This window comes from Falco peregrinus, chromosome 1, assembly GCF_023634155.1.
Source record: "Falco peregrinus isolate bFalPer1 chromosome 1, bFalPer1.pri, whole genome shotgun sequence".
Lineage (NCBI taxonomy): Eukaryota > Metazoa > Chordata > Aves > Falconiformes > Falconidae > Falco > Falco peregrinus.
The window spans coordinates 6,678,017-6,705,858 of record NC_073721.1 but is presented as its reverse complement, the minus strand read 5'-3'; the positions used below and the strand labels follow the sequence as shown (position 1 = coordinate 6,705,858).

At 43.9% G+C, this 27,842-nt stretch overlaps 2 protein-coding genes and 1 long non-coding RNA gene across 4 annotated transcripts in view; 1 reads left to right on the top strand and 2 right to left on the bottom strand.

Annotated features, from left to right (window-relative positions):
• ADK (adenosine kinase) overlaps positions 1 to 6,311 on the bottom strand; it is a 291,396-nt gene extending 285,085 nt beyond the window's left edge. Inside the window, exon 1 of the mRNA XM_055797270.1 lies at positions 6,156 to 6,311. Coding sequence (XP_055653245.1) covers positions 6,156 to 6,211 — 56 coding nt within the window. The 5' untranslated portion in view covers positions 6,212 to 6,311. The remainder of the gene's footprint in view (positions 1 to 6,155) is intronic.
• On the bottom strand, positions 428 to 6,149 carry LOC114013896 (uncharacterized). Its single transcript, XR_008746034.1, has 2 exons — positions 3,218 to 6,149; positions 428 to 2,765 (listed from the first exon to the last, which is right to left on the bottom strand). It is a non-coding gene; the product is annotated as an uncharacterized LOC114013896 (long non-coding RNA).
• A 133-nt stretch (positions 6,312 to 6,444) lies between the features above and the next one.
• On the top strand, positions 6,445 to 26,850 carry AP3M1 (adaptor related protein complex 3 subunit mu 1). 2 transcript variants are annotated; one of them, XM_055797242.1, is made up of 9 exons: positions 6,445 to 6,690; positions 15,344 to 15,619; positions 16,332 to 16,503; positions 19,020 to 19,157; positions 21,888 to 21,973; positions 22,346 to 22,479; positions 23,156 to 23,363; positions 24,708 to 24,852; positions 25,813 to 26,850. In XM_055797242.1, the coding sequence occupies exons 2-9, from the start codon at positions 15,347 to 15,349 to the stop codon at positions 25,911 to 25,913; spliced, it is 1,257 nt and encodes a 418-aa protein (XP_055653217.1). In that variant the 5' UTR covers positions 6,445 to 6,690; positions 15,344 to 15,346; the 3' UTR covers positions 25,914 to 26,850. The 2 variants fall into 2 exon arrangements, with proteins under 2 accessions (XP_055653217.1, XP_055653228.1); XM_055797253.1 differs by lacking the exon at positions 6,445 to 6,690 and adding an exon at positions 13,846 to 13,900.
• The last annotated feature ends 992 nt before the right edge of the window (positions 26,851 to 27,842 follow it).

Below are 27,842 nucleotides of genomic sequence, written 5' to 3'. Positions count from 1 at the left end.
AGAGATTAACTTTACAATGCTCGTACCGCAAGTTCGACTTGTAGTGACATCATGTATGCATTATGCAGCCAGCCTGAGTTTGCTCAGGCTCCCTGACACCTTCCGAACTTGCTCTGCTTGAGTGGGGCAGCTAACCTGTGCCTTCACATGTGTTTTGGCTTCAGAAATCCCTGAGAGAAATAAGGAATGCACAGCTTTTGCATCTAAAAATTTACAATACCTGACATACGACCTAGCTGCAATCTCTCTAAACTGCTCCTGTTACTACATGGGTCAGGAAAGAATCTTCATGACCATATGAGGTCCTCTACACATGATGACCAACTATTCCTCAGGCGATTTCACTTTAAACACATCCTTTCAAGCACGGTATGAATTAAAAATGAACTGTACCCCTACCTGATACAACAACAGGTAAGCATGTGAGAACTTTTTAAAATTGCACTTTATTGAAGCAATCCATGAAACTATACATTTTATACATTTGTAACGTGTATCCAAGATACAGGCAATTAGGCCTTGGCCTTGGACTAAGGTGTTACGCTTTTCTCCACAAATATTTGATATGAATCATCCAGTTTACAATACATGAACAAAAAGCTCTCCATTAACCCTCGTATTTTACTCAATTTCTCCAAAGTACAAAATTAAGGTTAATCTTAGATAAGCTGCCCACTCTTCTGTCTTTGCAAGACAGAAAGATGATCTTTTACATAACGGCCTCAGCAGACATTATAAAATGGGAATAGCAGGCAGGAAGTCCAGAAATTCTCTTTCAATAACAACATTTCGCAGAACTTGCATGTATTTTCTACTAGAACAGTGGTTGTTTCAAAAAATTTTCTGCAGAGAGTATTTCGTATTTTGCAACATAAAATAAGATGGGGGTTTTTATCTTGTCTGGACCTGGTAGCAAAGTGTTAAAAGGGGTTTTTTTATTATTTTAAAATTCCATAGCACAATCCCATTTCTTTTAATGCAGCTTCACAGACCACGCAGCTGCAAGAGCAAAGCCAAGTCTGTAAATCTGCTAAGTCTTCATCATATTGCAGACAGCTATACTTTTTTTTCTATCTTATTCTAGCCAAACAGCCTAGCCCTTGAGACAGTTACAACTGCTTTGTAGGACTGGATGTACAAGGGGAAAAAAACCCCAACACCACACCACAGAAATCTTTCACTGTATATGAAATCCCAAGGTAACATAAAGTCAGCAAGTAGCTTATATGATACCATATCCTTCAAGTGGGGAACAGCTTTGACTGCAGTCAAACAATCACTACAGAAATGATTACAGTTCAAAACGGAAAAAAACCCTTTCCCTTCACTGAATTCTGAGTAATACCCAAACGCTTCTCTCCTTCACACAAGAAAAGCTTTGATAATTATTATAGAAATTATTTTAGTATGTACATTGAAATTATTTAAGCAATTTATGCAAATAAAACATGAACAGCCTTGAGATAGTATAGCGTTCACATTGTATCTGCAAGTTCAATTTACTTTTTTTCAAGAAGATAAGGTTTTCCAGTACATTGCCAGCAAATACTAATGAACAACCTTCAGACAGCAACCCATTCCCTGCTTCTGAAACTGGTTTTGTGAAATATTTGCAGACCATGCCTGTGTAAGTAACTACTCAAACGCAATATCACAACCTTGAATCACAAGCCAGAGTTCTGCTTCAAACATTTTCACATGAAATACACCTCAGTAACAACAGAGTAAGCCAAGGTCTTGCTCTACAGAAAGCGCCTTTCACACTGTTGCATTGACACTGTATTCAACTACTTCTCCATTCACTCAACTCTCCTTTCTGGGCTTCTTCCTCATCTGTTTATAAGTAATATTAGTAGATGAGTAATTCTACACGGGCCTTTCATTAGCTGAAAAAGCAGGAACTCGCAAATCTCAGGGACAAAAAATAATCACGGACCTTCAAGGTTCATGATGAAATAGGCGTATTTGCACTGGCACCCCTCCCACAGGTAATCAAGCTTGCGAGCGGCTCTAGGGACAAGACTAGTCCTGTTGCCTTCGGGGAGGCAGCACACCAAGTCAGAGGCTGATGTCTCTGCAGGGTATCAGTCTGTGTAAACTGCCGTTGTTCGTCAATACGGCTCTTCTGGCCAGGCGGGCTGCAGGTGACACTAGTAAGGAAAGAGTCACCAGCCGTGCTCGTGGTCCAGAGCAGAAAAAGCCTTCCCACGACCTCCCCTCTCCTCAGGTTACACACTCCTTCCCCTAAAGCAAGGAATTACTTCTAATTAAAAAGACAAAAACACCCTAACAAGCTTCTCCAATACAAGAACACAAAACTGTGGAAGTACAACACACTATGCGAGAAATCCCACAGGGTTACATCAAAGGCCAGGTGAAGACATGTGTCAATCTAAACAGTAATTTGAGAGTTGCACATCTGAACAATGGAAATGAGCGCCTGCACTGTAACAGTGAGGTATTTTCCATGCAGCAATGGAAATTCCGGTTTTGGATATATTTCTGTCAACACAGCTTTGAAGGGAAAGTTGCTGCTCTTATAAATAAAGCAGATTTAACAAAGTCTGTTGCTAGTGTCTTCAAAAGCACTTGTTTCTCTGCTTTCCACAGGGGTCTAAATATCCACCTGAAGAAAAAGTCTATCACTTGTATTCTTCTGGGAGCAAACACAGCAAGGTGCTTCAGTTTCAGATCTTCCTTTGTACTAAGAGGCCATTAAGAGTACTGACATGGAAAAAGTTACCCATATTTGCAGATAGGAGAAACTGGAAAGTGAGAAAAGTATAAGCCATGAAGACAGAAACTGAAATGAATACAAATGGGGAGCAAGGTGAAATTGAAAAAAACTAAAAAGGCCAGAGATAATAAGAAAGAAAGAAAAATGATTTACTAAGTTCTAACCGAAAGCTTTGTCACAGCTAATTTAAATCCCTTCTTTCATTTGTAGAGAGCTGATGAAGGAATAAGCTAAATTAAAAGCCATCTTATTAAGAAAATTAAAAATACATGAAATTAGCAATATTTTTCACAGTCACCAGTATCAAGCTGTCTAAAATCTAGTGGAACAGTAATGACAAAGGACAGCTTTTGATAACAATTGCCCACAGACTGTTTGATAATTTATTCTGAGAAGGAAGAGATGTCTAATAGTAGCAGAAGAAGAGGACTATTGTACTTTGAACTTTCAGTGGAACTATTTGTCAAATTCAATGCTTACATTGTCTTCACGTAGATAAACTGATTTGTCCAAACAGCCAGCCACGTCATGACTATTCAATCAATACAGCAGCTGCAGAACAGCCAGAAGGCCATAATGCAGCAGAGGGGACTTCACAGTGGAGGACTTCACAAGTTCCTTCGTTTTTTCCTTCTGCACACACGCGTATTTCTATACAGACACGTACATGTAAGCTCAAACATTTCTACAGAGAATGTTCCAATTATTTTGTACCTGTACCAGTCTGTTAGCAGAAGCCTGGCTGCGGTTTTCACAGACTTCCAAGATGAAACCAAGCCAAATATGAAAGGACACAAATCCTTAGTAATTCCCCTCTAAAGCATCGTCTCATGATGTTTCTAGCAAGTTGATGCTACCACTCAGTGATGAGCCGTTTGTAGTTTTGCAAGCCTATTTTCTGTTCAAACAGTACAGTTTACACACACAATGATATTTCAGTTTCGCACAGCAGAGATGTAGTCAGAAGCCTGAAACAACGCAGCACGCATTTAACGGCCTTGCCTAAAGCCCGCTGGTTTTAGTGGGGATTTGCACCCGTCAATAAAGACAATGCAAAACCTGCCGCCCAGCAGATTAACGTCAGCACAACGGATTGTTGAGCTGGGAACACCAGTTTGGGTCTCCAGCTTTGTGTTCTGCTCACTGGGTGGCAAAAGCCGGCCATCCTATATTGCTTTCAAACAACTTTAGCTGAGCCTGGTCAGCTTTGCCCACCTCATGAGGGAGCAACATTTGCTTTCCTTTGGCTGAAGGGATCAAAAGGGACTTAAGAAAAAAAAAAAAAGAAAGATATACCCACAAAACCCCCCTGATGCCACTTTGAGAGAGAAAATGATAGAAAAAATATAGAGGAAGGAAATGATTGTTATTGTTGACAAGGTGCGGCTTATATTGAAGTGAAATTTAATTTTGATGTCATATTTTTTTTATTAAAATAGTTTTCTTGGTAGCCATGGGAAAGATTCCAGTTCATATTATATGAGGAATACGTAAGGTACAAGACCATCCTTGTCAATTCCGTTAGTCATGGTCTCCTGAAGAGGCTGGAGAGTCTCGGATCTAGATGCTGAGAACAAGGAATTCTCCTATAATTCTTGGCATAACAAATACAAAGTTATCATCTCTCAGAATTTTCAAGTGATATTGCTATCTCAAAATTTTCACTTCTTTTCTAATCTTTAAACTGTTTCCAATACTCCCGACCATACGTAGCAATGCTTTGCATTAACAACAGAACCTCATTACAAATACAACAAAGTCAAGGAACCTCAGCCATTCTGGTACCTTCCATGCTGGCTTTTAACACGGGACAAAGTCCCACAGCACCACTCAGCCAAACATGTTCTTGCTGTTACGTTCAAACGAGTGCAGAGGTCTGCCAAAAACAGTCCAACCACCCCACCCACTTCACGAGTCCAGCCTGCGACCCACAGCACACATTAACTTTATTCGATCACTTGTTTATTATGGCCTTTCTCCTCTTATGAAACAGAGCTGGAATCTAGTTGACACTTCACACTGAAATAATGTGAAACAGAGTACACAAGTTCTAACAACATTCCTCGTGTTTTAGCTATGATATCTTACAAAAGTAGTATTTTCAGTTTAATCAGTTGTTATCAGAGCACATCACCTGTCATTCCACTGTGAGCATCTCTTATATTTTTAACTCAGCGCTCCGATAAGGTTCTCAAATTTCTTATTTTTCATGTTTAGGCTTGAAGAAGGTAAAATGCAATCCTCTAATAAGCTGTATAAACAGAACCACTGCAATTGCCAGTTTCTTGCTCCACCTCGCTTTATGCCCACGGAAATAACTCTTGCTTTTTAATCACAACCTTGCGCTGCTGCCTGCCATTTCTTTGCTTACAGAGAGCTCAGTTACATTCTTCCTCTTCCACTATCTGCAACTGAGCTTGTCAACTATTATTAGACATGAAAAGTCACTCAGCTGCCAAAGGAGCAAGTACCTCGACTTTGACAAATTTAATAGGATTAGTTCTTTCAGTAAGGACATCAGTACTGAAAGGGATGTTCTCATCTCAGCGCTGAAGTACATCACTTTTATGCTATATTTGCCTGAGTTATTAGTTATGGCCAAGGTAATTTTGGACCTTTCAATCCTTACGTCATTAATCCTCTCCATATACTGAATACTTGGAAGGAGACAAGCTATCTTACAATTATATTCACGTCTGAATAATGCTGAGAAAACAAACGAGAAACTGCACCAACAAAAGCTCTGCTACAGCGCTCACGCTGACCGTGCTTCCTGCATTGGGAAACCTTCCATTTCTCTGCTGTGGCATTTCAAAATAAATGACTTGTCTCCGTGCAAGCCATCAGTCAGACGGGATTCAGTCAGGCAGATCGTACCGCGACCACATAAATAAGGAAGCATATAGCAAATGGCACAGATTATTTCTGTACAAAAACATCTACAAACATTCCACGTGTCCTGAAGAAAACGTGGCTGTCACGGAGGATTTTTAGAGAACTCGGTTCCTGTCTAAAGGGGGCAGAGAGCCCCTCGGGGGTATCACTCGGGGCTTTCAAGGGTTATTTTCCAGGAGGGAGAACACGGGGTGACACCCCCGGCTGCGCCTGAGCGCCGGCACCCGCAGGCAGCGTCCCGCTCCACGACCTGCACCAGCCCCGGCGCACTGCCGCGGGACCCCGGGCACCGGGACCCCAGGGTAGCTGGGCACCGGGACCCCAGGGTAGCTGGGCACCGGGACCCCCGCGGGCCCGTCTCCACGTGCGGCGGTTTGCCGGCGCGAGGGGAGCGCGGTCCCGCGGCGGGGGCCCACACGGCGGCGGCACGTGTGTTGTCCTCCACCGGGGGCGGCACGCGGTGACCCTTCGGTATCAGCAGGGGCTTCTTCATGAAGAAGACCCCCTTCCCGCCTCCCGTTACCTCAGTTGCTTCTGCTCCAGCTTGAGCTTCTTGGCTTGCGGCTCCCCCGCTGCCATCTTCGCGCTGGGCGGCGTGCGGCGCGCTCCGCTCACCTCAGCCCGCCCGCCGGCCCCGGCCCGCCCCGCCGGCCCCGCCACCGGGGGGCGGGAGCGACCGACCGCGCCGGGCGCCTGACGGGGAGGGAGGGGAGGCCGCGCCGCCCGCCGCTCCCTGCTCGGCCGTGCGCCGCCCGCCTAGCTGCGGGGCTTCCGCGCCCGGAGGCAGCCCCCGTCCCCTGCCCGCGGCCGAGGCCCAGGGCTGCCGGCGGGCGGCTGGCGGCGGCGGCGGGGCCGGCGGGCCTTGGCGGGGTGCAGGGGGGAGCGCCCGTTATTCGGCGCTCAGCGCAGGCAGCGCCCCGGCCGCCCGCGCCTCCGCCGGGGGGCGGCCCCGCGCGCTGCCGGGCCTCGCCGCCATCTTGGCCGCTGCCCCGGGAGCGGGACGGGCCGGGACGGGCCGAGCCGGGCCGGGGCGAGCGGGCCGCAGCGGGCCGGGGGAGGTATGTGGGGCGTGGGGCGGCTGAGGGAGGCCTCACCGGCGGGGAGTGGGTTTCCGTCGTCGGGGGAAGCGGCGGCAGGCGCGGTGGGGAGGGCCGCGGCAGCGGGTGGCGGACCCCCTCCCGGGGGGAGCCGCCTGTGCCCGACCCCGGCGGTTGGGGGCGGCTGGCGGCGGGCGGGGGTGACATTCCTGTCAGCAGGAGCGTGCCCCAGGAATCCCAGACTTCCCGTTTTACCGGCGTCCATTTCCGCTGTTCGGTGTCTATTTAAAATACCTATTATTTCCGTGTTCGAATAATAATAAAATATTTAAAGAAACCTGCGTTGCTGGGGGCATGTGGCGGGGCGCAGGCCCGGCAGCGCCTGTCAGGGCGGCGGGCAGAGCCCCCCCCCCCGCCGGCCGCCTCACGGAGGGGCCCGGAGCCGGGGCACCCGCCACAGGCCGCTCTCAAGCGACGAGCAGCGGGGGAAAGGAGCGATCGTGCACGGGGAGCCCCTTTGGTTCAATTAAGTTCCGATTCGGGGGCTGCCGGTGGAGGTTGGGTGGGAAACGTGAGGCGAAGCCTCGGGGCTGCGGGGGGGGCTGGCACCCCGCTCACCTCAGCCCTTCCTCAGCAGCACCGCTGCAAACATGGTCGCTCTGGTCGTGCTGTACTTGCTGAATTAGCAAGGGGACCTGGGAGTGTGGATTTGCATAATATGCACTAGAAATTAATCCGTTATCCCCCCCAGCATGTGCACCGCACATCGCTGCTGCCCTTCGGTGCCTAACGGGGTTTACTGAGTGGAGGTTGTCACTTCTTTTCTTTCGCTGCTAATCAGGTTTGAAGTAGCAATGCATTTGCCATCTTTTTGGTATGACAAACGATTTGTAGCTGTTAGATGCTGATCAAACTGGAGGAATAGCTTCGCCATTAAATGTAGCTGTTGTATAAAGAACCAGGCCAGAAAAATCATACTTGAAAATTCATGTTCATAGAAGGCAGGGTGCAGCATGGGAGAGGAAAAGCTATTTTGCAAGAAGAGCACAAGCAAATTAAATTGCTCTTGCAAGAGGTAAAATGATGGAAGCAGTGTTTTACAAAGGAACTGACTACGCCAACCATGAGAATGATTCAGCTGGCAGTTCCTAGCAGGTTTGAGTTGTACACAGCTTCTCATTTAAAAAAAAAAAAAAACCAAAACAAAACAAAACAAAAAAAAACCAAACAAAAAAAAAAACAACCCAAACCAACAAAAACCATTTGAGTGGTATTTCATTGGATTTAATCTGTGATGTTTTGGGTGCTATCTCAAAAACACAAGCAAATCTGGTTTTGGAGGAAAAAAAAGATAAACGGGACAAGCAGGTTCTTTTCCATCTGTGCACGTACCTGAAAATTCCTTGCAGATGGCGAATTAAAAATTAAGGCCACTGCACACACTGTGGTGCTTAATTTTGCTGTCCTTGTCCAGAAATGAGATTTCCTGTTGCGCAAAATAGCTATGCACCAGCTAAGTCCCAGTTACTCTTTCAGACAAAGCTCTCATTACAAGCAGTTCTGCGCTAGGAATCTTAAACAGAAACCTTGTCATGAGGATTCATGAAAGAGAAATTGAAGTCCTTGAGGTAGAGAGGTCTGAACAGCAGGTGACAAGTGGCAGCTGTACTTCATGGCTGTAATTACAGGAAGAAAACAAACTAAACCTTTTTAAAATGTTAAGTTCCTTCCACTTACTTCCCTTGTATTTTCTCCCAACTTACAGCTTTCCATATAACTTTCAAAACTTAGTTAATGCAGAGAAAATCACTCTAATTGTTTTAATGCTTATTCAACATAACGCACGAGAGGCTGCTTTTTTACAAACTTAGTAGAAGATTCTTTAAGACCTAGTATCCAGAAGCCTGATTTTATTCATATGGGATTGAAGAGGTAAAGAGTGCTGCTGTGCTCTCTTCTCATGGAAGAGAAGGGAGGTAAAAGTGGTTAGGTGCTGCCTTCTTACTATCTGTGTTTGGACTAGGTGTAGCAGAGTGCACACATGAGTAAGAGCTGTCATTTACAGCAGGGTTCCAGTGATACTGTTGGCTCTGATCAAGCATTTCAGTAGTGCGTGGCTCTTTGGCACTCTGCTTGTCCTTTCTGGAGCCTCAAGTGCCTCTTAAAATAGAGACTGCAAAGAAGAACGGTATAAAGCTGGTAGCACTGTCTCTCCAGTCCGTCAGACTTGCTGGAGCAGTGAATAAGGAGAGCACGATAGAAAGCATCTTCCCAAAGAACTATTGAGATGAGGCTTTTGTAGCCTATGATTGAATCCTGCTGCCTTGGCTGTGTAAAGTTCTCCATGGTTTGGCTGGAATACGAACCTAATTACCAGTCTGTTCATGAAAATCCCATTGACAGTAAATGCATGACAAGATACTCACCATACCTCTGTCCATTTGGCCATCTCAATCTATTCAGTACTGCTTTCAGAGAGTGGATTTCCTAAATGGCCCCTTTAGTCCTAAAGCAGCTGATTTAGTTGTAAATTGTGTTAGAAATGTTCCATCTTCATGTAAAAATTTAGTTTTAGCAATGAATTTTTGATTGTTTTGGTTGGTGTTTTTTTCCTAAGAAACTCTTGCTTTTTCAGCTTTTACAGTGAAGCTTTCTGTTCTTGCGGGTCCCGAAGGGAGCTGCAGTTATTCAGGATCTAACATTGTTCGATTATTCAGGCTCCAATATTGTTCCGTTGGCAAGAGATGGAACTATCTTGCCAGCAATTAGAGGATATATACTGGAACTACATTGAACAGAGGCGCCATGCAAATGTATTACAGGAAAGCTCATCAGTCAGTAGATGAAATGCTGCACAAATTCTTAAGCAGACTGTGAATGTTATTAGTAAAAGCATGGAGGAAGTTGGAAATTTTGTTACCAACACCAAATGCTGATGTAAGGCAACTGCAGAGTATTCTCAAAGGACTATTTCCTTTTAAAAACACAATCCCAGAAAGTTACTAACAGTGTTTTAAGTGAGAGTAAGGGTAGATAAATGTATACTGAGCATCTGGGAAGCGAAGTGCTTAGTCTTTAATAGGGATGATCTTGCTGATAAAATAGGCATCTCAGTAGTTGTACAGATAGAAGCACTTCATGGTGTTAAGTTACGGTTGATTTGATTAGGGGAGTTTTGTTTAACTAACAGAGAGGGACACCCGGCAGTTCTTAAGCAGAGTTGCAAAAATGTTTTCACTGTAATGTGCAGTTATGTATGCTGTGTGCATCTTATAAGCAAAAAGATTAGTGGTCTTGAGCAGCAGCAGTAAGATATGTTAACAGTGATAGGAGCCTTACAAAAACTTTGAAATTACAGCACATGCACATTTTAGTAAGATCGGAGACTTCCAGGTGTATTGGTTTTGCATCACAACTTCCAAGGTTGTGTCAGGTTGGTTCGGGCAGGTATACGGACATTCAAAGCTGCCGTGTTGGCCATCTTGAAATCGACGTTCAGGTGTTTGATAGGACTTCATGGGTTTGCTTTTTTAAGAGCTGGTGAATGGGGTTGGGGAGGTGGGGAGCAAAGGTGGTTTAGTTTTCCACATCTGTGGCATGTTTGTGTCACATCTTGAATTTATAGGAAAAAGCTAAACTACCAACCAGCTGGTTGTGACAAAAATACCAGTTTTAAAATAGAACTTCCTATTTTAGCTTATTTGTTTCTCCAGATTAAGTATTTGATTACTTCCCGTTCGCTTGTCACTAGTTTATTTCCGCAGATACCTAACAGAGGCTGAGAGAGTCCACCCCCACTAATCCTTCCACCCTTCAGAGCAGCTATGCCAAATGCAGGGAACATGGAAGCTATGGAATACTTTCCCAGTGATTGTCCCATTTTGAGCTGTTTTCAGTCATTATTACTAGCTCTAAAGGGCATTGCAGAGGTCAGTGATAAATTCCTCGCTTCCTGGTTTTCAGAACTTTGACTGTAACTCAGCTCAGTGTTATGGAAAAGCAGCTGGTAACGGTATTTCTGCATTAATTACATTTTAGAGTACTTAATCGTAGCTAAGGACAAGCATGTGCAATCAGTCTTTTTTCCCATGCTCTCAGCCTCTCCCTCTTGCCAGTGAGCTCCACTTCTGTCTTTTGAGCCTGCTGTGACTTTAGGCCAGATGTTTCTGTGCCAAGAGACTGAAAAAATAGTAGCATCGCAAAATCCAGATGTAGTCAAAAGAAAAGATGCAGGCTTGGAAACAGCATATTGAAGATGCCTGAATTAAAATATTTAGGTTTTTTCTGTCAGGAGTTCAAATTCTGGTAGGATGAAAATGACTGCAAAGAATCATGTGGAGTTCCTTGTGTCAGCAAGGATGGGATCTGTGAGAAGCAGCTGCCAAACCTCTGCTGGTCTGCTTGTTGCTGCAGTGCCCATCAGATGCCTTTCAGGCAGGCAGTGGTATGGAAGGCTGTTGGCCTCCTAAAGATGAGCTTGGATGGCTTGCTCTGGACTAAAGATGCAGGTGATAATCCATGGACGTCTTCAGTCTGCTTCTTAGGTAGGCCTAAAAGCAGAGAGCTGGGAGGCTGTCCTTTTGAAATATTCCTAGAAGGACACCTTCAGTATTTTACATAGAGTGGGTTTACGCTGCCACCTCGCCGTAGTGCGTGTGAATGCTGCTGCACAGGTACTCTCACGATTCATAAATTTTGGCAGTGTGATTTTGCTACTGTTTTTTTAAACTTACGAACTTTGATTCAAGACCTTTGCCCTCAAAGTGCTGCAGGTCTTAACATGCCTTGCTGTTTGGCCACAAGTATTAACTTGACCTATTGGTGTGAGGAATCTTACTGTTACTAGATTGATTTCTTATGTTCAGCATTTTTAAATCTTTTTTTCTTTGCAAATCTGATGTTCTGATGAGATAGAAGAAGGTAGGGTACTGAGAAATGGATTCAGGGATGTCTATGTGAAATTAAATCTCACACTCAGAAAGAGCAGGGAAATCTGCAGTATTGGGAGCACTGTCAGTATTTTTTTGCTAAATAATAGCTTATATAAGATATTTTTGTAGTATTGCTAGTTGTAAGATATCCAACATGAAACCCATCTTTAATTGGCTGGTGCCAGTTGATTGACAGTGTGCAGGATAAATCAAATTACTGTCTTGTGTATAACAGACCAATGTCCCCACTGCTACAGGAGCTGCTTTATTATGGTCAGTGCTGGGAAGCATACAAACTGAGCTGCCCATTGACTGATGGAGCAGGGCTCGCGCCCGTGCGTCTGCCTGCTTTGCACTTAAACTGCAAGGAGAGAGCTTCGATTTTCTAGAGTGCTTCAAATTAGCAGCACATCAGTGTTCTCTGCTAAAACTTGTGAGCGAGGAAAGGAGTATGTGAGGGGTTTTGAAGGGAACTCTTAATGCTAGAAGCAGAATAATTATCTATCATGGGAGATCCTGTATTCCCTGTCTTCCTACCCAGAAGACAGGGCAGGGAGCTAGGTGGGATTTTACTGTTCAGTTTCCACAGATCCTGTAAAGCTGTTACCTGCCAGGCATGGTCCCCTGGATCGGTTTGCTACAGCAGTTCACCAGGAGGCCACACAAACCTTGGCAGCTTGGGGCAGATGGATGAAAAGGCATGGTGGTCCAGCACTGCCACGCTTTCTGGCTACCCATGCCTGCCTCGATCATGGTCCAATATCCTAAGCGGGACTTGCCACAGAAGAAGAGACCGCCCTGCTAACAGAGCCATTTTGTGTGCCAGGAGCTTGCGGCAGGTGCAGTAGAACAAAGTGGCTGTATTCAGGCAGCAGTTACATGGGCCTGCTGCAGGGCTGCGCTTGTTAAAAGTATATCGTGACAAATGCACTCATTTCTGATCAATGGAAGCTGTGTGAGCGTTAACAGCAGGATAGCTGCTCGGGCTTAAAAATGCTGTTGCACCTCTCTAATAACACTTTGTCAAAGTATCGTCTGAAGCTGCCTGCAGTTTCCAGTGTATCTTCTCCCCAGCGGGTTGTAGATCCAGTCTGCTGGAAGTGGAGCCTTACTGGTGCTGCTTGTACTGTAACTCTCCTATGCAGCCTTGTGTGCATTTGCTAGGAATTGGGTCTTGCATTTGTTAACAGATATGCTATTGTAACCATATTAAAATGTACAGAGAACTATTCTAAGCTTTATAGCTGATCACCTTCATATGTTTGGGCTGCCTTGGTGTGGAACAATACTGACATTCAGTGGTTGATTATACTTGCCACCGTTGTGTGGCTATCCAGGAGATTTTTGGAGGGTTTTAATGTTCAGCAGTGGCTAAATTCAGAACATGGTAAGTTGAACTGGATTAAAGCAATTGTGTCAGATCTCCTTTATAAGAATGCTGTGCTTACAGTATTAAAGTTGTCCAATTTTTTAACAAACTAAATTAGAGATTAATTTGGTGTGGGAGACAGTGGAAATATCTGCAATAACACTTTGTAGCTTTATTTTATTTCCCACTTTTAAGCAAATTGGCAATTACAGTTTGCAAAAGAACTTCCTTTTATATGTAACCATAGTGGCTTAGTTGAATTTTTCTGTCCACATTTTGACTATTGATCTTTTTGTGTCTACCACCAAAGACAGCATGCTCTTAGCAGGAAGTATCCAAGATCTGGCAAGGCCTCAGTGAAGATGAGCACATTGCTGTCATGCATGTGAAGGAGCAGCTGGAGTTTAGAATTTGAAAAGCTGGATCTTGGCTCCGTTCCCACATCTGCTGACTTAGGTGGAGGGAAGTAGCCGACTAACTAAAGCTTCTTTAGTTGTCTTTTTTCACCTTCTCTGCTGAGCTTTGGGAGACGTACCTTTGTTTTGTCAAGATCTACAGGGCCAGACCACTTTTTCAGTGTTGGGAGGTGAGCCTAGTACTCTGGGCGGTCTGGCTTCAGACACAGCAACGAGAGCTCGCTCTGAATGGAGCTAAGTGCTTATTCCGGTATTCTGGAGTGAGGTTTAACCATACAGTGTTTGGACTTCTTAAAATCTCCGTGGGACTGGGCCATTTACATCTAGATGCTTCTGTGCCATCTTCACATTTTTGTGCCCGAGTTAACATCAGTGAAAGAGCAAATTCTCTCTGCTTTGTATGGCATGATCCTGACCAGATAGCCTAAGATTAATTAAAATTATGGTACGCTTTTGGTAGATGTATCTGGCTTCTCTTGGACCTGCAGAGTTGATGGTGGTCTTCCTGTTTCAAGGTATGGATGCCCAGTAACTGTTTGGTCTCATTCCAGCCACTTTTGAATTCCTCCAAAGGCTAATACGCTGCATTTCGGGATATCTCTGTTGCTCACATCAGCCCATTTCCACCACCTCCTCTGTGCCAGCTGTAGCACTCGGGCAATGTAATAACTTGGCATAAGGAAGCTGATCCGACCAAAAACTACTTTTTCTGGGCTGGACCAGTTTCCTAATATTGGTAATTGCAGAGCCACATAGTCTGCTGAGATCGGTACCTGGGAGGCAGAAGGGATGAACGGCCAGTGGCAGGGGCAGCTTCTCCAACTACAGAATGAATCTGTGCAGGGTGTAATTACCAGGTTACCTTTACCTAGAGCTGCCGGTGCTTGGGTTACAATTTGTTCTGTTTTCTAAGCCTGAGTTCAAACATGGACCTTATTTTTGTCAGAGGATGGTTATGTTGCAGGGCAATTAAAGCATTGTATCTGTCTCATGTAAAGGCTAAAGAGATAACCTGAAATCTGATAGCATTTGTCTCTTCTGTAGATGTGGAGAAAATAGTTTATTCATTTCATTTGAATCAACAACTTAGTTCACTTGCTGTCTCATTGAAAGTTGAGAAATAGACTGGGAATCAGTTTTACAAAAAAGGCAGATAAGCATCTTGTCCTGTGCATGAAATGAAGGATCAGTGGCTGAAGCATGTTATTTGTAAATCTTTAAAGATAGAAGAAAAACCAACGACTTCCTCATCTGCAGTTCATACTCCCCTTTTTCATGAGTGAGTTAGTTTTTAAGTGTAAAACATTTTCTGTAAACATATTTCCTGTGTGTCAAGCGCTTTTGAGGCAATTTTATTCATTAAGTCAGGTTTAAACTCCTAGTTCTATGTACTTCTAATGAATCCCAACCCTTTATCCAAGTGCAGCTTGGCATAGATCATAAGTAAAAGATCAATTAGCCAGCAAATAAAAACCACTTTTTTAGTTCAATAGCTGAAAGCCAACAAGCTAGAGTGTATCTTTAAGATAGTGCAATTCGTAGTTATATCTATAAACGTTATGCCGATTCCTCTGCCACATGAAACTTTACATATGTTACCCTTACATGTTGCCAAACATGTTTAAGTGAGTGCCAACTCACGGAAGTCAGCTTTTCTTTAAGAAATAATTACAAATACCAAATAGAGATGAAAGTGGAAATCAAGGGTGCTAGCTTCTTGCTTACATTGTGATACATGTTAGTGACTTAATCCACTGTGGAATAATTTTGTGGTGGAACATTCCTCTAAATAAAGAAAATGGAGTTTAAATAAAAGAGGAAAGCAGATCTTTTTCCTAAATTCGCAGCGCATGTTAATAAAGAATAACCATTGCGAGAAAGGCAATCTTGGAGAAGAAATAGTGTCAATCCTTATATCCTTTTGTTTATTTTAACTTATTTGAATGTGTTTCCAACAGAAAATGATCCACAGCCTGTTTCTTATAAACTGTTCTGGTGATATATTCTTGGAGAAGCACTGGAAGAGTGTTGTGAGCCAATCTGTGTGTGATTATTTCTTTGAAGCTCAGGAGAAAGCAATCGATGTTGAGAATGTGCCTCCTGTCATCTCAACACCACATCACTACCTCATCAGCATCTATCGGGATAAAATCTTCTTTGTGTCTGTCATACAGACAGAAGTGCCACCGCTCTTCGTAATTGAATTTCTGCACCGAGTAGCAGATACTTTCCAGGTGTGTTCACCATTAAATAATTTTAAAGTCAAAATAATTCCAAGGAAATTTTCGTCTTTTAAAGAAAGGTAATAAACCCTCCCGCCAGTGACTTTCCCCTTTGCAACTTTTAAGTCAAGCACTGGTTTATAGAATACAGAGGAAAAGATGGTGTATTTTGTGTATTCATTTGATTTATAGTTACCAGTGTACATGCACTAAAACCCAAATCCCACTTTGTAAATGCTGTCTGGTTTTCTGTAAGCTTTTGTACTGTTCATGTTATACAAATGAAAAGAAGGGGCATGCAGTCATGAAGCACTCTGTAGGGAGGAAAGAGCTGCGGAGCGTGCATTGGTTTTCAACCTATTTCACAGATACTGTACATAAAGGAACTTCTGTGAAGACTGAGCATTGCCAAAAGATAGTCTCCTTATTTACAAGTCTTCTAATTGAAGGTGTGCTGATGTTCACAAGTGGGAGAACCTTTGGGACATATATATTAGTAAACCAGATTACATTAATTTCACTGTTCATGCTCTCTTTATTTCTAATTAGATGATAAATGTAACCTTAACATATGATACCATACAACTATAGAAGTAGCTGGTCAGTTTAGGCACTAAAATTCCTTGATGTATTGGAGGGTTTCCGTAAGCAAAAAACCTGAACTTTTGCAACGCATTTTAACAGGAATAAAAATCCTCTCCTTTGTAATCTCTGATTTGTTTAGGACTACTTCGGCGAATGTTCTGAGACTGCAATTAAGGACAATGTAGTTATTGTGTATGAACTTCTAGAAGAAATGTTAGACAATGGCTTTCCACTGGCAACAGAATCTAACATATTGAAGGAGCTGATTAAGCCTCCCACAATTTTGCGCTCCGTTGTCAACTCCATCACAGGTATGAGAAGAAATAATTTTCAGTGCTGACTGGCTGCTTAAAAACAAAGCCCCAACGTGCCTCATAGCTAAAAAAAATAGTATCATATTGGTGTGAATCTGTAAGGTGAGGCCACTGTCCTGCCACTTCTCACAAGTAAGCGTTGAGTAAAAGCAACTTCTTCCTTATTTGCAGCTTATGTCTGGCCCCTTTGATATCCCCGATGGCACCGTCTGGTCCAGCCACAGCTGCTGAAGTCCCTCAGGAATAGCAGTTCCCAGTAAAGGCAGCACATACTGGAGACAGGTGTTCCAGGGTCGGTACAGAGCTAGCCCCAAGCTCTGAATAACTGAGGGGCATTGGAGAAGGTTATGTGTTTTGTAAGAAATCATTATAGAAAGGTATATAGCAGATATCTAATAAATCTTTGCTGTCTGGGAACAGATAGCACGAAGGGAAGCAAATTACATGTCTTCAACCTCTTCCCCACCCCCACCACCATCAGCATCCATCACTTTTGGAGCCAGTTTCAGGCTGTTGCAGATGGGTATGTCTTGCAGTGACAGGGCCACATGTCTGTCAGCTGAGCTGGTGGAATCTGCTTGGCTGGCAAGCAGGTGCGAGGGAGGTATGCCGTGAGGTGTCACACGGGGCCAGAGATACGCGGGGTCTTTGCCTGTCCGTTGTGGTAGAGAAGGGTTGTAGGTGGGCTGCAGGGCCACACAGGCGTGGTGCTCTAAGGAGCTGTCTTTGAGTTAGCACACGAGGTTTAATCTTTGAGTATAAACCTCATCAGTTTTAATTTCTGGGTTTTTTTGGTTTTCGGTTGGTTTTTTTTGTTTAAATGTGGTTTTGGATGGTAGGTAGTAGTTATACTTCTGAAAAATATCTGTGATGTTAATGGACTAGGTGCACCACTGTAAGGGGAATTAAGGCTCCTGAAGCCAAGGGCTGCACCATCAAATTCTCTTGTTTTATCTAAAGCCTTATTAGAATTACCCAGGAGCTTAAAGCACCTGCCTAGGCAGCCTGAGTCTTGTCACTATCAGCAGCTCAGCACTGAGCAGGTGGGAAATGGCAGCCTGAGAGCTCTCCCACCTACCTGGCCTGCAGTCCAGCCTGCGTACACCACTGCACCCTGTGAGGCTGCCGAGGGACACGAGGCACGGACACGGCAGCTGCTCCCCTTCAGCAATGCAGATGGAGTGAGAAAGTGGTTGCAACTCCTCCCCCATCTGTTATAGCACCAGGGTGGACTTTAGAGAGTTTTTCTGTATGAGTTATTTTGCTAGCTCAAAAGAATGAAAACTTGTGTTTCCTGCTTGCTAGGAGAGGGCCTACCCCACGAGTTGTGTAGGAACGATAACCACTGGCCATCAGCCTCTCAGTGAAGCTGTTTCACATAGCAGACATGCCACCACATTTGTGCTAAAGGGCACAAGCAAACGTGAGCTGCAGCCCTGTCCTGAAACCTACTTCTAGCAGAGGGAGCTGTTTCCACTATAGTGAGATTCGGAGATCAGTCACCTAAGCCACAGAAGATTATTTTTTTTTTTTTCCTTTTTAAAGAATCATCAGTTTACTTTAGAACAAGGTAGCTCAGGAAGCCCTTTTTTCACATTAAGTGGTATTAAGAACCAGGTGCTAAGGGTGACAGCAGTCATCACTGTTAAAGAGCCCAGAAGTTGAGCCCCAGGTCAGGATCAGGATCAGGCAGTAACAGGATCACCCACAGCTCAATGATTGCCAGGAAAGTCCATCATGATGAGACAGGTCCAGGCAGAAAGTCAAGTCTGCAGGCCAGAGTCTGGATCGATGAGACACAAGGTCAGGTGTACATGTGGCTGTTGTGTTGCTGGGAGGTAGCAATGGGTACCCGGGGTGAGAGCCTCCGCCTAATAGCTCCCAAACAGAGGGCAGGGAGACACCTTCCGAAGGCATCTTCCAGGTCTTACTCCCTAACATTTCCTAGCAGTAAATCAGCCCTGAAGGCGGACAGCTAAAACTCTTAGGACAGGGGTCCTCAAACTACGGCCCGTGGGCCAGACACGGCCCCCCAGGGTCCTCAATCCAGCCCCCGGTATTTACAGACACCCCCCCGCCCCCCGCCGGGGGTTTGGGGGGGAAACCAAGCAGCCGCAGATGACTGCCTGCCACTTAATCAGCGCGCCAGCCCCCTGTGTAAAAAGTGTGAGGACCCCTGTTTAGGAGAAGGGGAAAGCATGCTTGAGGCCCTCACAAGGAGCTGTGATGTCTTGAATGGTAGTGATGAAATCTTTTACAGGATCTAGCCCCATATCTCCTCCTACTCAAACCTCCTGGTCACCTGAGCCTTGTATTTTTGTATTATAGTCTAAAATGCCTAAATCTGACACATGCTCCAGGTGCATTCAGGTCACCTAATGAATGAAGTTTTAGTGGTCCAGGTTCTAGTTTGAAATTCGGGAGGGCACATCTTGCTTTGATTCTTAATTTTGGCAGTTGAAACATTCCTTTTGTAACTACTTACTGATTTTGAGTTCCTTTTCATTTTTAAGGCAGCAGTAATGTGGGTGACACCCTTCCCACTGGACAGCTGTCCAACATTCCTTGGCGCAGAGCAGGGGTAAAATACACAAACAACGAAGCCTATTTTGATGTCATTGAAGAAATTGATGCGATTATAGACAAATCAGGTAAGATGCCTTGCAAACATTTTTTTTTTTGTTGAATGTGTTTTACATTTAGCTGCTGATATTTAGAGCCAATACAGTCCAACTGCTTTTTTGCATGTGTTGTATATACATGAATCTATATCTTAAATATAAATACACCATTTAAAATGACATGCCCAAATATATTTCTTCAGTTCATCTTAAAATAGCAATATGCTTTAGGTTGCTTCAAGAACATCCGCAAGAAATACTCTGTACTTGGATGTTTTCCGTTTGTGTATTATCTCTTAAGAGATATACATGGAAAAAGTAGTTGAAGTTTTAAATAAGATCACAAAATTATCTTCCATTGTTGCTGCCAACAATTTACTGTAGTCCTCATAGGCCCTCCAGTGGGCAAGACAAAAGTTTTCATCAGTTTTCTTCTGACCTACAAGCCAGATGTTAAGCCTATATTAGCCATCTACGCTCCCTCAGTAGTCATCAAGGAGAGATGAACATTTCTGAGGCAGCAGTTCAGCTGTCCCATCTTAGATTTACAGGTAGACATGGCACTTAGGGACATGGTTTTGTTGTGGACTTGGCAGCGTTAGGTTTACAGTTGGACTCAACGTCCATGGTCTTTTCCAGCCTAAATGATTCTATGATAGCAAGACAAAATTGGTGCAAAATAGCTGCATAGTACTGTTTCCCTTACATAGAAACTGGACCCAGATGCTATGAAGCATAATATTAATAATCCTTTCTTTTATACCATGTAAATGAAACATGGTATCTTCAAATAGAAAAATCTTTAATCTGAGATTTAACTCTGAGGAGGAATCTGATAACTTTTGTGTAAATGTTGCCAGTGCCCAGAAGTAGAAAAAAAAGATCCAAGAAGAAAACTGCTACAGCATGGACAGGAGCCTGCTGTTTTACTTAGTACTGGGGCCATCCGCTAGAATAGCTGAAGGCTGAGTGAGAGCATTTTGTGGTGGTACAGGGCAGTAAGCAAATCTCTGATTTCTTCATTCATTGCTGGTGTTGTAGCAGTCATCAGTGTTGCTTTGGTTCCGTACACCAATTCGACAAATGCTTTGGCCACCGTTGAACTGGACAGTCATAAATAGCTATTGTGCATCTCTTACCTGTAGAAGAATGGCTGCAGAAGCATGGCCTTAGAATCTCTGAAGATCTGCACAATCCAGGCCTGGTATCAGAATAGGCCTGTAATCAGAATTGTACTGAAGTTGCTGTGCTGAAGTTAACAAGAAAGGTAGCCTTGAGCTATTCTTGAATCCTGAGACCAAGTAATTATGTTGTGCCAGCAGGCCGTGGCTGTAACAAGCTACAGCTGCTGGGAAAGCAGGTGCAGGGCCAACAAAGATAGGGACCGGTATGGGAAGATAGGGAGTAACAAACTACAAGGCTGAAGCACAGCAACACAATTAGCTACATGGATAGAATGCTTATTTTAGTTGTGATAATTAGGGGTGTGAGAACCGCGCGCATTTAGAGACTACTAACCAGTTATATTTCTGCTTTACGAATATGCATGTGTATCGGTTCTATATAAGTAGTGTTAGAAACTAATAAAGTTGAGCAAGATGCATAACTCATATTGAGCGTCTTCTTGACTCTGGCAAACCCTTCTTCCAACACTTACCCTCTCCATCTTGAAACTAAAAGAAGGTGGCAGCCACAGTCGGAACCCCCTGATGGCTGTGTTACTCTCCTAGCTCAACGGGATTCCCAGGAGTGGTACGAGTGCGTAGTCTGAGGAGTTATAGTCCAGACCATGTTTGTATTTCAAGCCTAATCAGTGCCCACTGAGCGTTTAAATTTCTTATTAAGGACCCACTGCAGTAGTAATAGCTACTCTTTTCTGCTCTGATCCCTTGGGGACTAGCAATGCAAGAATCTTTCTTCCTGACCTTGTCTAGGACTAAGAAGTAGGTAAAGTAGCTCCTCTAGAATAGGGGGGTTATTTTGTTTCATACAGGTATGGTTAACTGCTTTCATCTGAAATGGGTTCCCTTCTTTTCAGGCAAAGTATTAACCACAGTTTCTCCTTCCCCTTGGCTAGATCAGCAACAGTTTTTACATATCTTTTAAAGTAACCTTTGCTTGTAGGGCTAGTTAGTCCAGAGTCCTGCTCATGCCTTTCTGGCCTTATAAGGCATTTAAGAAAATGAGCCTTTCCTGGGTAAGACGCTTGGTATTCTTGCTTTGGGGCTTGTTTGAGTTTTTTTCCTATAGATTTATTTAACATCGAGATGAATACATAATCCCACTGTGAAGCCAGCAATGCTTGTGAAAGCCAAGGTTATCCGGAGCCTTACACCACACACAGACTTAATGTTTTGCTGTTGGCTGTTTTGATGTACTTCAACTTCCCTGCACCACTATACAGCTTGCTAGTTTTCTGGAGACAGGGGACAAGGGTGAAAGAAAGGAAGATGCAGAGCTTGCATATTCTGAAAATCTTATTTGCTTAGTGCTCTGGCAACCAGTTCAAGCACATCCAGTATAGGTCCTGTCTGACAGCTGGCATAGGCACAATTAGCTGATTTGGGACAAGCTGTTTGCTCTGGCTCGTGTTTCAGCAAGCTGCCCAGGCCACAGGTAACTGGAATGACCTTTGCTATCTGTGCTTGGTGTGTTCTTGAGTGTTGTGCAAATGTCATCTGTGTTCTCTAGGTGCACTTCACAACATTTGTTAGGCCCTTGATAATAAAGTTACGTGTCTGTCTTTTTTTCCCCCTGCAGGTTCCACAGTCTTTGCAGAAATCCAAGGTGTTATCGATTCATGTATTAAGCTCTCAGGAATGCCAGATCTTTCGCTTTCTTTCATGGTAAATTTAGCAAATATTTGGGAATTTCAAGTGCTCTGGATTCTTCTTAATGATCAGAGTTAAATGATTTCAAAAGTGCAATCACTGCTTCATGTGTCACACATATAAAAATAACAAGTTTTGTAGTGTACTGTAGAAGTTGCTGCACTACTCAGTAGTGGGAATGGCTTTTGTCTGTACAGAAAAATACACTCACAGGAGCTGCTGTACCAGGTCAGACCAGAAATCCATCTAGCTGAGTAACATGTCTCAGATAATGGCCAGGAATGATACTCGGGAGTCTAAGAAACAGGAATTGTGTAGAGTTCAGTAGCTAGTTCAAACCGCTGATACTCAATGAGGTTTCACTTACTGCTTTGCCACTACTTACAGAACCCACGGCTGCTGGACGACGTCAGCTTCCATCCATGTATTCGGTTCAAACGCTGGGAGTCTGAGAGAGTCCTTTCATTTATTCCTCCCGATGGGAATTTCAGGCTGATTTCCTACCGTGTCAGTTCACAGAAGTACGTTTCCGTTCAGACACGCCAGTTCTTCGGCTGTGCCACCTACCGCTTTCCACCTGAGCAACTACAGGTTTCTCCTTGTTATGGGAGACTTTGCCGTCATTGCCAAAATGCATCTCCTCAGGTTTTGTCTCAGCTGTTGCTCTGTCCCCACTACAACAAGAAAATGGTTTTTCAGTGAGCTGCTGATACTCGGCAATCGTTCTTCAATGGGATGAACCACACATGACAGTAATATAGGGCTGTTCATCCCTGGCAGTCATTGTTGCTGCTAGATGCTTTGTGGCTAATTCTCTGTATACATAGAGGACTCGCATCTTCATAAAAAGAATAAAGCAAAAAAGTCTAAACTGAATATTTGCAAACTAAGCCCGATTTGACTGATGGATGTTCTGAGAATTGGCTTAGTGAGATTACTTTAAAAGATAAACAGATGGAGGGAAAGAGATTAGGACAAGTGATTTGGAAGAGAATCTTTTTTTCCCTGTGATTCTCTACTAATAAAATCACTTCAACAATGATGTTGAAGAGCTGAGTATCAGTTTTCACTTTCAACACAAACTGGTTCTAACTTGAATACCTGCCAGAAACACAAGAACTGTTTATGAGAAAGAGATTTATTTTCCGGAGCAGAGAAGTAGCCAGGATGTATTCAGCTACTGTCTTCTCTTTTCAGCTTGGTGGCAATTCCTGTATATGTGAAGCACATGATCAGTTTTAAGGAAAATAGTTCTTCGGGAAGATTTGATGTTACCATTGGACCAAAACAGAATATGGGGAAAACAGTGGAAGGAGTTGTCATGACAGTTCACATGCCAAAGGCCGTACTCAATATGAACCTCACTGCTACACAAGGCAGCTATACATTTGACCCCGTTACTAAAGTAAGTCTTCAGTTTTCATTTATTTAAATATCTAAGATTACATCAGAACAAGCCATACCTATTGCAGAGCACTGGAGCACTGGAGCAGTGTTCCACATTTAGCAGAAAACTTTCCCTTCAGCCTATGTTTATGAGTTATCTCATATATCCCCTCATATATCATGAGTTATATCCCCTCCTTTCCCCTGCTCTTTCACTTCCCCTAATATTTCCCTTTAGTGGATGCAGCAGTATTTTGCTGCTGGTTTCAGCTGTGGTGTATTTTGCAATCTATGTTCTTTAAAATGCACTTATCTGGAGAAAATGCAGTAGACCTGAAAACAGGTAGCCAGAGAAAACAGGGAGCAGGAGATGAGAACAAAAACCTCTTCTGAAAGACCTGTCTGGAGACACACAGGAAGGAGAACAGGGGATCTGAAAAACCGTGTCTTAGGACTCCTGCTTTCTGGCCTCTGAGTTGGGGTTTGAGACCTCAGCCTTCTAAAGCTCCTGAAGCTTTTTAGTACCCAGGAGCTACTTCGCTGAAACGGAGTCGAGCCAAACTGTTCTTCTGGCTCTGACACCCTGTTCTGAGCTTTCTGCTGCCCTTGGAATATCTCAGTCAGCAATTGATGTGAATCGTAAGTGAAAGCTCTCCAAGTAATGTTTTGTTTCAAAAAGAACAGACCTTGATCTTGTATAAACAAAAACAACAAAAACACTTGAAGTCTCCTTTCCTCTTTCCAGAAATAAATTATACTGTGTTTTTATCAAGAGTTGGGATAACTAGGTGGATTGTAACTGCAAAAGTAGAAAGAACTGAAATTTTTCTGCATTTATCAACAATTTTCAGTTTACGATAAGAACAAAAAGAAACCTCTTGTGTGGATGAGTAAAGGGCCAACTTGGTTCCATGCGTCTTTAAAGTGTAAGAATCAATGAGAGCAAGTGACCCTTAGGAGAGTTAACTCCAGCTTAAACATCTCCTGTTGCCAAGTGCCTTGCTCCTGCCCTCCTCATTCTCGTGTGTTAAGTTCCTACGCCTCTTGTGCTGGGTACTCTCCTTGCCTCACAGATCTAGCTGACCCAATCTGACAGCAGGAACAACCACTGCTAACGAAGGGAACAAGATGTATTAAGCGCACAGACCAACTCAGCAACGCTGAGAGGGCAAAAGCTATGCAGGGGACGCAAAGCCACTGTACCTGCCACAGCCCTAACCACCCCTCTCCCTGCCAGTGGGGTCATTCTCAGGGCTACCAGGCCACACTGTGCCCAGCCTGCAAACAAAAAGCTTGATGGGAACTTGAGCTCAGAGGTTGTTTCCTAGAAAGCTGCTGCTACTCTTCTTTCTTTCCCGACAAGGTCTTAACGTGGGACGTGGGCAAAATTACCCCTCAGAAGCTACCAAACCTGAAGGGCATGGTGAACCTGCAGTCCGGAGCCCCCAAGCCAGAGGAGAATCCAAGTTTAAACATCCAGTTTAAGATACAACAGCTTGCAATTTCAGGTGAGTGGGCGTTATGTGAAATCGGTACTGACGGAATGAGTAGCAGCAGGAAATGAAGTAGGAAGCTGTTAAGTCTTTAAACTGGAGATGCTGGTTTAAAGTCAGCTGGGTCCAGAACAGTAAAGTCCGATTTACCCAGACCTAACAGTTACCCTTGCTGGGAGACTCCCTTACTGGGCATTGTGAATTCCCACTTGTTTTGCTCAAGAAAGACTGTGAGAAGTGTACAGAAGAATGTTTTTTTCTTTGTTGACTTCTGCATTAAACATGCAAATTTATCCTGTTAGTGAAGAGTGATGGATGATGATTTAGTGTGCTGCTCTTGACTCGCGTTAGCCTTCTACCACTAAATCCCTTTCTAGTGGTCAAAAAACTCCATTAATTTTAAAGAATTCCCTTCTTACTCTTTCCTTCTGGTGCTGGTAAGGTTTTCATCTTCAAAACAATCTGCAAGTAAAATCCGAATGAAGGCTGTAGGGTAACAGCAAAAGTAAATTTAGAGCAAACAAGGCCTGTCTGCAAACACTTAAATCACATGAGTTGTCCATGTGTAAAATGCTTGTGCAAGCAAGCTCGGCGGGGTTCAGACCCTAACAGCGAAGGCTCACGTTCAGAAAGCAGGAGGATGACTGAAGGCCCTAGATGAGAATTGCTGGTAGTATGCGTAGTACCTTTCCAGGCAGGTACCAGGCTGTGGTCCTTTTGCTTCCTAGACTGCTGAGTAAATGACAGTTAGTCCTTGTGTAAGAACAGAATCCTGCAGTTTCCTCTTAAACTTGCAACCCACTAGTTTAAATCTAGTGAAACACAGTGGATCCAGTGGCTGGATGCCTGTGAGAAGGCACGGGACAGCCTGAAACCGTAGGTATGAATAGCTGCTGGCATTCCTGGGTTAGTAGAGCGATTGTGGGTTTGTTTTTTTTTTGCTTTTAATTTGGTACTTGTTTCTGTCTTTTTCAGGACTGAAAGTGAATCGCCTAGACATGTACGGAGAAAAATACAAGCCTTTTAAAGGTGTCAAGTATATTACAAAAGCAGGAAAATTTCAGGTCAGGACATGAGAAGATGCTCAACTTCCAAGAGGAAATTCCCCTTAAAAAAAACTTGACAGCTTAGTGACTTATGTTGCTATTCATTAGGTGCCAATTAATTAATAGACACTGATTAGTTTGGGATCAAAGCATTTGTGCACAGCAGCTCTTCAAATGAAAGCATAGCTTAGTTTTTCTTAATATGGCTTTAAAATAAGGTACTTTTTTTCTAATACACCTTCACTCTTTTTTTACTGAATCGTTGTGCTGGTGAATAGTTTGATATAGGTGAGCCACAACACGTCACAAACACTACACTGCCAGTCAGATACCAAAGCCCAGAGGCCGAGCACAATACGAAGGCCAGACAGGCCACTGGAAAAGTCTTGCAGTGGCACGTTTTGCTGCTGCAGCCACCTGCAAAGAAAGCTCAGCCATTCCCACAGCCAGCTGCAAGCTGGCATTCCACAAAGCATTGTGTAACCCCATCAGAAATAGAGAGCAGCAGTGAGAGGGGCAGGGGTCCCCCACAGGGGCTGAGGACACAGCAAGAAAGCGCTTCTGATGAAGAAAAAAAAAATTCCTTGTTGTTTACAAGAAATCGCCTTTCTTAAGAAGCATTTGCCTTAATCAGCTTTCATTTGTGCCATCTGCAGATGAGCTGATAGAAATAACATTCTGCATTACATCTGGGAGGTGATTGTTGCTTCGGTAATCCACTTTCTTTCCATTCAATCTCGTCATTGCCATCATTTTTTAAGAATACAGTTGCAGAGAGTAAGATCTATTTTTTATGTGAAGCCTTTGCTTTGATTTAGGTGTTCCACTGGTTGGAGGTGGATGCCACCAGATTTGTGCCATGTGTACATTGGTGCGTAGCTTTTTAGACAGCACAGTAGAAGTGTCAAGTGTATTTAATGGTTGTGTGCTTTAATGTTATGAAATAAAGGGAACTCTGCTGCAAACACATCTTCTCTCGTGAAATCTTCGCGCTGTTACAAACTATTTGTGATGCTCTTGGGCAGGAGACATCTGATATGCAATTAAATGATGACTATTCCCTACATCTTTACTGAACTTGCTTACTGCGCAGCTGTTTGAAGCTTAGCAAGGGCACTCAGGAGCATGGCAGGTAAGCTCCCGTTCGTTTTTTTGATTTTTAAGTGGAGAATGGTTAATTGTTTAGATTCAGACATTCCGAAGGCACAATAGTGACGATGCAGAGCTGACTGAACTTCTCCTCATACACCAGTGTAAACCCGTAACCTCTGTAAAGCGGTACATGCTCCGCAGTACCTGTCAGGCTTCAAGCCGTACATTGGCCAGCCCACAGCAGGCTGAGGAACCCCAGTTCGGAATTCCTGAAGGACAGGTTCTGGAGAGCCTTTGTTTCCCCTAACCTGTTCAGCTTACAGGCTGATGAACAGGTGCTGCCTTTGCTTCAGATGGAAGAACAGGAACTGAAGTCATTCAGTAGTCAAAATTTCAAATACCGGGACAGATCCAGCCTGGAAAAAGGAGGGGGAGCCCATCTGAACCCTGACAAAGCCAGTAAGAAAAAAAAGGAGCATATATCCTGTCTTGGTAGCTTTGGTGACATCACTAGGGTAAACCTGGCCACAGCCAGCTATTCTGTATGTCTGCAATCACAGTAGATCAGTGTGGATAAAATAGCACATCTAAAAACCGGCGTATATAACACAGCCACGCGCTTGTACAGACACGACACCGGGTATTGAAAGCTGCCAGCCTTCTAGTCTACCTTTTTCAGCTGGAGAAACATTCGTCAAGTCATTACTCATCCTATGGTTCCACTCCATGTTTCAGCAAAATTAACAGTGATGTGACTACAAGTCTTGTCTTCAGGTGTGAAGGGTAACACCCCAAGCTGAAGCACAAGCAGCTGGAGCTGCTCCCTGCATGGGCAGCCTGGAAGTGCTGCAGGATCTTCCTTTAGAG